Raw genomic sequence first — 12,373 nt, forward strand, 5'->3', positions numbered from 1 at the left:
CAGCACTTAGCACAGTATGACACTAAAGACAGATATGAAATGAAAGTGTTTTGAAAAGAGAAAGTCACCATAGTGGAGAGAGCCCTAAAATATAGCGCTAACAGGCTTGCTATAGCCTCAGCTCTGCCAAGGAGCAGCCATCAGACCTTGGGCGAATCGCAACCTCTGTGAGCTCCAGCTTCCCTCTCTATAAAATGGAGGTGCCAACTTCTTGCCAACCACAAGTGACTGCAACAAGGATTAAAGGTTAAGAGGGTCTGAAAACTCTTTGTTGCATAAATGTCAATTTGTTACTCCTACTAAAGCAAATGACATGGGATGGTTACAGGGTTAACATACGTAACAAATGCACTTAGGACTAATTTCTAACAACTGTGACTAAAGGAAGTCAAAATATACTAAATATAAACTCCAACTTTCTTCCAGGGATTCAGAATATATATCACCATCCTGTGGCTGCCCTGGGGTTTATTTCTATGACTGCCGGTCAACAGTGATCTACACAAGCAGAAAACTGAAAACTAATGAGAGATTTTGGAAGCAGACTAGGTAGGCTGAGAAATGAAGTGGGCCCACCATCCTGCGCGGGGAGGTAGGCAGAAGCTACGGCAAGACAAGATCAGGGGACTCTGGGTCAGCTCCACAGCGCCCCTCCCGGCAAGGAACAGCTGTGCACACAGGGACTTCCAAATTCCCATCTCCAGCCCCGACTCACAGTTCTGTCTTTGGTGGTCATCTCCTTGGCCGCGGCACTCAGGGCAGCTCTGGTCCTGGCGCTGATCTGGCCGGGGGCGACCACCACCATCTTGCGCTGTTTGGCCGGGAGCTGGGAGAGGACGTCGCCCTTGAGGCGTCGCAGCATGATGGCCTCCTCCAGCAGGAGCTTCAGCTCCCCCAGGTTGGAGGAGCCTGAATAATCCCATCCCCAGGGCAGCTGCGGAGGCAGAACCGAGACATAGCTCGTGAGATTCCCCAGGGCCCAGGAATGGAGCTGTCACCTCTGGGAATGGCCTTCTCACAGCCCTCTCTTCCCTTGGCTTTGTTCAGAGAATTTCAAGTGGCTTTAAGGGATGACTAAAACCTCACAGAATATAAATGAGAAATAGGAAGGAAAAGAAAGTCAGGAATGAGGTGAACCAAAAATGTGTATCATGGCGTCCCACAATTTGGCACTAAGCCTTCCAGCAACAAAGACAAGATGTCAAGTGGTCTGGTGCCTGTTATATTCAAGAACAAATGATACACTCAGCTTGTCAGACTCTTCCCATATACTAAATGCAGAAATAATCCTCCCGAGCGCTTACCCTACAGAGCCTGTTGCACAAGCTGACAGATGATGCTATAATATCTGTATCTGATGGAGTTTACAGGGATTACAAAGCTGTTCCCCCCCAGTGTGGGTTTCACCAGGTGTGACCTGGTGAATGCCATCGCAGAGGCCACGGTGGTGGGGGCTGAAGGGAAGAACCCAGAACACAGGTACTGCAGTCTGGCTGAAATCAGAGGTGGGTGTTAGAGCGCCCAGGCAGTCCTCCATAAAAACGGTTCCTTCATTTAGCAGCTCGCAGGAGGCAGTGAGCAGGAACGTCTACTTCCTACCACACAGCTGGAGAAGGTGCTACCAATTAAAATAAAAACGCCGTCCTTCACTAACAATCTTACTGGCAGCTAACTTCTACGGTCCTGTAGAAAAGCTCTCTTGCGGGGAGCCAGGGGTGTCTGCTGCCTTAGGGTTTCAGCTGCTCATTCTCCCTTGTGCTCCACCCCACCCTGGACTGTGAACCACCGAGGGCAGGGGCTAGGCTTGATCATTTCCGAGGGCCAGTGGACCTAGTGTAATGGTGGAGACGTGGTAGGTGTCCTATAAACCTTTGCTAAATTGAAAGCAGGAAGAGACAGCCAAAGGTGGAGAAATAAAATGATCAAAAACTGCTTCTTCTTTTAAAAAAATACACTCTGAAATAAACTGGAAGTTCTCAGCAAATGCCTTCACCCTATGGGGTCGTAAATGAGCTCGGCATGGGGCATTCTCTTCAGTGGCTTCTCTTAATGCAAGAATCTGGCCACAGTTTAAAAAAAAAAAAAAAAGTAGCCCTGGCCAACCGGCTGCATTATATAAAAATCATGCTAGGAACAAATGGATATCATAATTAATTTAGGTATCATGCTCCTACATTCTCATATTATCAGTTCTTAATCTTGCAGGTTAAAACCCAATAATATCAAAGGTTTTAAATTTAGAATAATTACAATCCAACAAGCTTTTATTGAAAACTCATCATGGAGCAGGCACTGGGCTAGGTGGAAGGAAGGATACAAAGATGGGGAAGGCACTGTCTGTTTTCTTGGGTGCTGGGGCATCAGGAAGAGGAAAAGGGCAAATCTGAGGACGGCGTGGGTGACTGTGGAGATGGTGGCCAGAGACCGGGAACACAGGGAGGGACAGTGTGCCCGTCAAGGCAATGGCTCTGCCTTCAGCCCCCACCACCCCTGGCTAAACATGACGTCATGGGCTCAGACAGCTGGGGAAGAGAAGATCCTTTCCAGAAAGCAAGTTGTTTTGAGGAATCAAGTCAATTATGTACAGTCGAACTTGGACTGATCCATAGGGAAACTTTGTTAAAGGAGTGTATGGCTTTAAATACATTTAATAACAGAAATTTCCTGCCTCAATAACCAGCTAAAATTGGTTTGCCATTAACTTTGCAAAGCACCACAAGTTACATTATAAGTACTTTGTTTGAGTGTAACTGGATATTTTTAAAGTACTTGAACAGTTTTTTTCTTTCCAAAATATGTTAAAATAAGGCAGATGATCTTATTTATATCACAAATTTGCACAGCAAGGCTTTTCTCTCCCAGGTGGCATGGGTGATGAGTGAGGGGCAGCCACTTCTCCAAAGTGTCAGTGCTTTTGATGCAAACAGCAGCTCGACACATTTGTGATTTGATCACAAGACAGGAATCCTTAAGGTCCGAAGTAATAAGGCTTTAGAGTCCAGCTAAAGCCTCCGCACAGGGGCACTGCCCACAGGAAAGAAGCCAGGGTGAGCTGGAGTTGTGGCTTCAAGGTTACAGCAGAACAAGTGGGGAAAAGGAGACGTGATTTGCACTTGAGAGAGGGGCCAACACTTGCCATTCTAACTCAGGGCCACGTGGAACGTCACGGGAACAGAGTTGAGGCGTCTGAGAAGTCTACCTTGCCAGACACAGGATGACTGCTGAAGGATAAATCCATCACCCTAGTCACATTTTTGAACGTAGAGATTAGGAAGAAAAGTGAGTAACTCCCCCTTTCTGGTTTTCAGGTCGTGGATGTTCTAGAGCCTGGATCAGAGAGAGCTACTCGGGGCTCAGGAAGAAGATTCAAACCGGCCCCACCACCTCCCCCCTGTCAGCAGTGACGCCGACTGGGACTCCTGCTCCACCCATCACAGCCAACCAAGGTCCCAACACACCAGCAAACAGATGAGGTAGATCCCACTGGTGGGTCTGGAGACAGTAAAGAGGGCACAGAAGCCAAGAAGGAGGAGAAGGCCACAGACTGTGTCTCTTCCTGAAAAGAGAACAGCCCAGTCCCAGAAGAACACAGCTCAACTGATTATGGAAAAAAAAAAAAAACTCCTAAGTAAACAAGGAGCTAATTCTGTGTGTCATCCTGTCTCAGGTTATCTTGGAGAAGAACACGAGAAATGTGCACAGGCTTTGGCCAACCTGTCTACGGCTGCCGGACACGGAGAGGCCCCCCAGCTCGGGCCAGGAAACATGCTGTGTCCACCAAGAACACGCTGCTGAGCTGCAAGGGAGACACGACCGCAGACAAGGAGAGCCAGGAATCCCCGGCAGCTCTGGTCGTGCTCCACCACGCTCTGGGGGTGGCCCGGCTCCTGCTGGACCAAGGCAGAGAGGCCTGCTTCAACCGGCAGAGGCAGAGGGAACACGACGGAGCTGAAAGAACTACCTAAGGGAGGCGTTTGTGGATTACCAGTCCTGGAGAAGGACCTACTGTTGCTTAGGGTGGGGCCGCCTCGGCCACCCCCAGGTTGAACACAGCTCTGCCATGCTTTGAAAAGGCACTTGGCAATATTACTACTGCCGAGGGTGACAGGACGTCAGATGTGATCAGTCTACAGAGGAACCACACCCAGGCCCGCCAGCACTGGCAGCAGGCCCATTCGACCTGTGTTTCTTTGTTCACTGACTCAGCCCCCAAACCGCAGAGGTGAGCGTGTCACCAGTCGAGGCCTATGCTGTGTCTGGAGGGACCCAGCGCAGGGAATCTCAGCCAAGTTCACCTGCGAAGTGTGGAGATCACACCTGCTATGCGTGGGACCTGCGATGCCTCAGCTGACAAGGAGCTCAGTGAGAAAAGAGAAGAACATGGCCCTCCACCTGTTTCCTCTACCCTCTACCTCCTGACTCTTTTCCTCTGGTTTACAAGAGAGATGGTGGGAGCAGCCAGAATTTTCTTCATCTGTATTCAAAAGTGAGGTACTGGGGGATCTAGAGGAAAGTTCAGTGATGAATTTGTCCTTCAACAGGAGCGCTTTGTCTGGTAAGGTCATCCTTCTGGAAGTGGGTGGCTTTGGCAGAGACACCGAGGCATTGGTGAGGAGGACGTGTCCCATGCTCAGCTGGCTTGGTCAGGCCGATGAACACTAATGGGGTCAATGGCCCGTCAGGGAGAATTCCGGATTTGTGAATAATGTAATTTAAGTATTTTTTCAAAATGTTGACTTTCTTACAAAAGCAATCCATTTTGGTGTACATTATCTTCCAGTCATATATGAGAGAGACACAGGGGGGATGAAGGAGGAGGAGGGGGGAAGAGAGGGAGAGAAAGAATGAATAAATAATTAGAGGGAAAGTTTTGCATCCTAATTTTTTCCACTCTTTTATTCCCCCATGTCATTAAATAAACTTTTTTTCTTCAGTTAAAAAAAAAATTGAGGTTTTAGAAATGGCAATTTTGATTGCAATGGCATTTGTTTATGAAGCGTTCTCTGTCATTTTTGGAGAACGGAAGCTGTGCCAACTGCAGCTCCAGGGGCAGCTGCTCCGTCGGCACCGTATTCGTAGAAATAATTTGTAGGTCAGAGGCTTCTGGCCTGCTGACTAGGCACGATTCGCTATAATGAGTCAACATTTACGAGCAAAGGCCCACTGATGAGAGCCCACCAGGGCAGCCTGAGATCATGTTTCCTATTCCGCCTGTTCAAAGGCTCCCTCTGTCTTTTCTGCACAGAGTATGTAGGGCCTTGGCCTCACCTGGAGCTCACCTCAGTGCTCTTCTCTCGGGCAAGAGCTGTTGGCTTTCAGAGCTCCAGGCACCTACATGTTAGCCACTGGTCGCTTTACTGGAAAACACTAACCTGGAACCACACCAGCGTTAGAACTAGGAGGGGCTGGCTCTTATCTTATGCTAGAGGACACTCCAAGGTCAGAGTTAGGGGCAAAGCAGAGCTAAAATCTGAATCCAGCTCCATGGCCAGTGCTCTTCTGATCACACCACAGCAGAAAAGAAAGAAGAGAAAGGAAAGAAAATCAGAGTGAGGGATGGGTGGGGAAGAGAGGGAAACAGAATAAATACCCGCTTGGCACCACAGTAGCGAAGTCCAAAGGCATGGAACTGAGGGAAGAAGGTGGGCCTGACGGCAAGAATCTGCGTGTAGAGCTCTGCCGGCCGGGACATGGCTGGGGTGCCCGACAGTAGGATCACCCTCTTGGCGACCTAGAACACAAACAGCCGAAGATGCTGAGACACAGAGAAGACACGCAGGGGATATCCCCAACGCCCCCAGGAGTTGGAGCTGATGCCCCTGAAACAGTAGGCCCCTGGAATCTTGCACGAACACCTTCACTTCTGGCACTCTGATCAACAGGTACATCTCAAGTTCACTCACCTTAGACCCAAAGTACATCTAGATGCCAAAGACACTAAGACTGGCCTCACTCCAGAGCTCTGTGTGGCCACAACCTGAGAACTCTAAGCAAAGGCACAATGACCAGTGAAAAAGAGCACGTGTGCTCCAAGAACCTCACGGTGTGACCCATGTAAGAGGCTGGGCGTCATCTCCTAAGCTGCCTCTGCCCGACCTGTGTCCAAGTCTACATTAGGACTTAGACCCCCACACCGAATTCTATCTTGTCTGGCTCCCTCGCTAGACTGTAAGCTTCTTGAGATCAAGGACTGGGCTGTCTTCACCTTTGTTTTCGTAGCACAGTGGCTGGTACAAAGTAAGCAATCAATAAATATTCACTGTATGCCAAAAAATATTCACAAGGATGCTAATTAGTGTCCTAAGGGACATGGAGTAAACTCAAAGAATCCCGCGTGGGGATAGGAAGCGGAAGTAGGGGAGACAGCAGCAGGTGTGACCTTTTTCCAGGATGGACTCTGGCACCCAAGCTGAACCTATGATCAGACAATGACACCTAGAACCAGCCCTTTTTCAATCTCAGGAGGAAGCGTCAGTGATGGCCTGTGTAAAAGGCTGTCACTAACTCAGCTGCACAATGCTTTGAGCCTAGAGATCCCTGATGCGAGCTCGTTTTGCAGTTAATAAGGACTTTAAAAGTGGGACCCAGATCCACCTACCCTAAACTCAGCCCGGGCCCGCAGCATCCCGCTCAGCTGAGGACAGGATGGGTGTAAGTAGTTGGTCGATTTCAAAGACAGACTTTGGGTTCCTCCTTAACCTGACACCAACCTGACCCATGGAGACCAGACCCAAGATCCTACCTCTTACTCAGATGAGAAAGAGGGTGAGGTAAAAAGGGAGGCACTTCCTACTGTACCAGAACATGGAATGACCAAAGATCACTGGAGGTAAAATCCATTTCAGCTCTGGGAAGGGACCCTGCCGGGGGGCTCAGTTGTCTAGAAACAGCTTGTTAACCACTGTAACCCTGAGTTAATGAAGGCAGCATGACGCACTCGCATGCAGTCAATCACCTCACGGTGGAAATTAGGCTTTCAGATGGATACACTACCTCATAAAAAATAAATAAATAAAGGTGCAACAGGGGGAAGAAAAATGATTCTTTATTATAAATATACAATATATACCACTCTCAAGATGCACTTCTGCCCTCTCAGCAACCGCCAATACCTAATTCCATTATGACAGGAGAGCTGTGAATTTCTCCAGCTATAATTTTCCACAGTTCAATTACCCGGGCCTTCTAATTTCCTGCACGCTTTAATGCAGACTCATTAAAATAACAATGAGCTTCTTGAATGACGCCTGTAGCGTCCTCGCTTGCCTTGGTTCAAGATCATTTCAATGAAAAGGGGAAAATGAAAAGTCTTATCAGTAGGAGAAAATCGGCTCATCATTGCAAACCTGTTCCCCATGCCATCATCATCATCGTTGCTGCAGCCTGCGGACGGAGCCTGGGCAGCAGCTCACAGATCCGGTGATGGAAGCAAAACTCCAGGGTTCTCTGCCAGGTATTTATAGGACAGACTTAACATGGAGTCAGACCTCCCATTTACTGTCCAGACTAGGTGCTGATGGGACCATTGAAAATGGATGCTTGTGGGTGTTAAAAAGCAGAGGCAGCATTATGGGAAAAGAAAAGGGCCAGCTTTGAAAAGAAACCAATACAGCATCTCACCTATTACAAAAGGATTTAGCCTGCTCAGCCCCTCACTGTCACCAGTAAGGCCTGGTTGCACATAGTTTATATGTCACCTTCCACCTCTGACAAGTTCCAGTTTAGGAAAATATAAATGCTTGAAACTACACAAATCAACACTAAATTGAATGCATTAACACTTCTAGCACCCAAGAAACCCACAACAGAACAATGCAAAGAAAAGATTTTTATTTAGTGTCGGAGTGAAGTTAGGTGATTCACATGAGCAGGGGTTCCTCCTGCAGCCTGCCTGATCACACTGGGGAGAGAGCAGACCCTCCAGCTGACACCACCCCGCTCTGGCCTGAAGAGGCAAAGAAGCATGTCCTCAAACGCAGAGGGACCAGGTTTTCTCTTCTAGGTGCAGAGGAACTGGGTTTTCTACTCCCTGCTGTGTATCACATGAAAAGATGGCCATTGCAGTACTGTATATAACACCCAAAGCCTGGTTACAAATCCACCAAAAGGGAACAGATGATACACATTATGACAGACTTATACAATAGAATATATTTGTAAGAATAACCTCTGGTCATCGGGAATGAGGTGGCATGATTACCATGATATACCATTAAAGGGAAAAAGAAAGGTGCAAAACAGTGGTTGTAGAACACTAGGGAGGGAGAAAGGAAACACACATGCACATATTGATGTGGGCACAGACTAATTTTTAAAACTAAACCCAAATATCTGCTAACTGTCGCTGCCTTGGAGGAGAGTGGCTGCTTTACAGGAGAGAGCTCAAGGGACTGGGGATCCAGACGTGGGAGAAAGTTATTTTTCATGGTACATCCTTTTGTATTATTTGAACATGTCATCTAGTGAAACTAATGAAAAAGGAAACGAAAAAGCTCACACACCTTAGACCACTATTCTCATCTCATCTAGTCAATTGACAGAGATAAAAGGACTCTACTCACACAAAAAAGAAACAGCTATTCATTAGGAAAGGATGGTGGCATTCTGAGGGCCTTTTTCCTCTAAAGAAATAATCTAACTGGTTTAACAATAAAAAGTGCTATAGCAGCCACTATGGAAAACAGTTTGGAGGTTCCTTAAAAAACTAAAAATGGAACTACCATATGACCCAGCAATCCCACTACTGGGCATATACCCAGAGAAAACCATAATCCAAAAAGAAACATGTACCATAATGTTCACTGCAGCACTATTTACAACAGCCAGGACATGGAAGCAACCTAAATGCCCGTCAACAGATGAATGGATAAAGAAGATGTGGCACATATATACAATGGAATATTACTCAGCCATAAAAAGGAATGAAATTGAACTATATGTCATGAGGTGGACAGACCTAGAGGCTCTCATACAGAGCGAAGTAAGTCAGGAAGAGAAAAACAAATACTGTATGCTAACACATATATATGGAATCTGAAGAAATGGTACTGATGAACCCAGTGACAGGCAAGAGTGGAGATACAGAAGTAGAGAATGGACTTGAGGACACGGGGCTGGGGTGGGGGGCGAAGGGGAAGCTGGGACGAAGTGAGAGAATAGCATAGACATATTTACACTACCAACTGTAAAACAGATAGCTAATGGGAAGTTGCTGTATTACAAAAGGAGATCAACTTGATGATGGGAGATGCCTTAGAAGGTCAGGACGGGGAGGGGGAGGGAGACGCAGGAGGTAGGGAATATGGGGATATATGTATAAATACAGCTGATTCACTTTGGTGTACCTCAAAAACTGGTACAAGATTGTAAAGCAAATATATTCCAATAAAGAGCTTAAAAAAAAAGTGCTATAAATAAAACACCAAAGGAAACACAAACACACCTCACTGCTCAAAACGGAAAAGTCTGATACCCTTCAGGGTGGGAATCACGTGGAGAAAAAGACCGTGTGATTCAGGCTGAGTGGGAGTGAAGAGGGTGATGTGCAGCCAGACTGGACGTCAGAGGTAACTGTCAAAAGGTAAAATTACGACACAGAAATCCTGAGTGTAAGCATTCGTCCTAAAAGGACAAAGTATACAAGCTATGAATACACGGATGATGTTCACTTGCAGAATTATTTACGATAGCTAAACAGGGACTTCCTAGGTGGTGCAGTGGTTAAGAATCCACCTGCCAATGCAGGGGACATGGGTTCAATCCCTGCCCCAGGAAGATACCACATGCCGCGGGGCAACTAAACCTTTGTGCCACAACTATTGAGCCTGAGCTCTACAGCCCATGAGCCACAACCTTTGAGCCCATGTGCCACAACTACTGAATCCCACGCGCCTAGAACCTGTGCTCCACAACAGGAGAAGCCACCGCAATGAGGAGCCCACGCACCACAATGAAGAGCAGCCCCTGCTCACCACAACTAGAGAAAGCCTGTGTGCAGCAATGAAGACCCAAGGCAGCCAATAAATAAATAAATGAGGTTATTTAAAAAAAATAGCTAAATAGTGTCCAATGCTAAGGGTTAAATTAGGGGATGTGTTCATACTACAGAATGCTCCCAAGCCATTAAAAGTGATCTTGCCCTACCACTGACATGTTAGAAAAATAACCAAACTGTTAACAGTGGTTCTCTGTGTTGGAGGATTAGAGGTGCTTTTAGTTTTGTTCTTTCTAGCTTTCTGTCTTGCTTCCTTTCACACAGCTGACACCTGAACAACATGGGTTTGAACTGTATGGGTCCACTTAAGCAGGTATTTTTCAATAGCAGATACTCCAGTACTGCACGGCCCAAGGCTGGTGAATAGGAGGATGTGAAGGGACCACAGATACAGGGGCCAACTAACTATAAGTTAAAGGCGGATTGCACCCCACGTTGTTCAAGGGTCAACTGTAAATGAAAACAGAACCACCCTGCTTAGCAGCCCAGGGAAACAGTGCTGTAGGGGAAGAAAGATGTCACATTTCCCAGGGGATAATGACACCAGTTTCTTACAATCTAAGCAACATGTCCTCTGAATGCAGCTACTGTTTTCATTCACGAAACCCACATCACCTGGCCTGGTTATCTCACAGACAGGAGGATATAACCTAATTACCTCATCACGAACACCTGCTGAAAGTATCTTGACATTTTAATTATCAGAATATAGTTCTAAGAGATGCACAAGTTAGAGGAACAATCAAGTAGTATTAAATTAGGCCCTTATGTTAAGGCTTTTCGAAGGCATTATTTTTTTCCCCCCCGAAGGCATTATTTTATTTCTTCCCAACTCTGCTCTTATTCCAAAAACACCTAGATTCACTCAATTCCTTAGAGTAGCTAGATCAGTGGTTTTCAACAGAAATGGGGAGGAGTAATTCCTCCCACCTCCCCCTGGGATGCTTGGCAATATCTGGAGACAATTTTGATTATCACAGCTGGGGGTACCAGCAGCATTTAGCGGGTAGAGGCCAGGGATGCAGCTAAACATTCTATAATGCCCAGGACAGGCCTGTGGATAATAAGGAATTATCCAGCCCAAAATGTCAATAGTGCCAAGGTTGAGGAACTCTGATCTAGATGAACATACAGCAGAGAGATGAGAGGTCTGACTAACAGAATAATACAGGATGCCTCATCCTCCGCCTCCACTCAATGATGCCAACAGCCCAGCATCACATGAAGTCAATCTTATGGACGAGAGCAGCCTGAAGACACCCATGAACAGGCTATATTGACGGGTCCTATTTTGAAATGTTAATTCACCCAAGTTCTACTGCAAATGCAGAGTAATATATACTAGTTAGCACTTACAATTTTGTTTTAAATGTGTCACTTTGAAATATACCCAAGTTATGAAAAATGTAAATGCTGATTTAAAAGGTCTGGCTCAGAAGCACGTATTTCAGAAACCAATATTTGAGCCCAGCTTGCCTGACCAGGCAATAAGTGCATTAACAAGACAGCTGCTAAGAAGCTTTCCAATTGTATCTTTAATGATATCATCTATCTACTGTGCAATTTCTTTTGTCCAAACAATCAGGGGTACAGATTTAATTTTAGTTATGGCTGTAATATTGGAAGCATGAACCAAGATCTATTAACATTTTTCAAAAGAAAACATACTGAAACCTCCCCCAAGAAGGGTCACCACTCTGGGAAAAACATTTCATTTAAGTGTGTCCATAAATGGCTCTCAACCTATAAACATTTATAGGTAATTTGAGCAGAGGATCAAGCTTTTTAAGTAAAGGACTTTTAAGTTTGGAGCAAATAACATCATCCTGCTTTTTGGAAGATGTATCATATTATTTCTTTATTCTGAACACAAAACAAGCTTGAAATGAGTAGATACCTGAGTGTGTTTTGTGGGGAGCTGGAAAAAATTAAGTTAATTTTCAAATGCTAATAAGTTTCACCAACATTTAGCATATTTGTTTTCCCTAGCTTAGGTACAATTTAAAGCTTCTTTTAAGCAATAAAAGCCGCAGTTTTAAAATGCTGGTGCAACCCAAAGGCCCAAGATAAACATGCATTTTTGTATGCTCAGTCCATACAAACCAAAGGAGATTACCCCAAGCTTATCTGTGAGATATTTCTACCTTGTTATAAGAGAAACGACTACGTTTCTAATCGTACAATTTTTTCCCCTAAAGTAGGAAAAAGCTCACTACAAAAAAGATGGAAGGAAATTTGGGGGCCTTCTCTCTGTTGGGGGCACAAGGGCTGGGGACACAAAATACAGACACGGAAGTGTGCGCCACACAAAGCAGCAGGTCAGAATACAGTGCTTTTGGATAAAGATTTGAAGCTGCACGTGCATGTGTGTGTGCGCGC

At 45.9% G+C, this 12,373-nt stretch overlaps 1 protein-coding gene and 1 pseudogene across 7 annotated transcripts in view; one reads left to right on the top strand and one right to left on the bottom strand.

Annotated features, from left to right (window-relative positions):
• The window catches only part of SMARCAL1 (SWI/SNF related, matrix associated, actin dependent regulator of chromatin, subfamily a like 1), a 49,902-nt gene that overhangs the window by 15,527 nt on the left and 22,002 nt on the right, over positions 1–12,373 (bottom strand). For all 7 annotated transcript variants that reach the window (XM_057745484.1, XM_057745485.1, XM_057745480.1 and 4 more), the window contains 2 exons: positions 5,591–5,731; positions 716–934 (listed from right to left, as the gene is read on the bottom strand). In XM_057745484.1, the coding sequence (XP_057601467.1) occupies positions 716–934; positions 5,591–5,731 (360 nt within the window). The remainder of the gene's footprint in view (positions 1–715; positions 935–5,590; positions 5,732–12,373) is intronic.
• Positions 1,358–4,351, top strand: LOC130858364 (tetratricopeptide repeat protein 23-like; annotated as a pseudogene).

The sequence above is a fragment of the Hippopotamus amphibius genome, chromosome 8 (genome assembly GCF_030028045.1).
Source record: "Hippopotamus amphibius kiboko isolate mHipAmp2 chromosome 8, mHipAmp2.hap2, whole genome shotgun sequence".
Lineage (NCBI taxonomy): Eukaryota > Metazoa > Chordata > Mammalia > Artiodactyla > Hippopotamidae > Hippopotamus > Hippopotamus amphibius.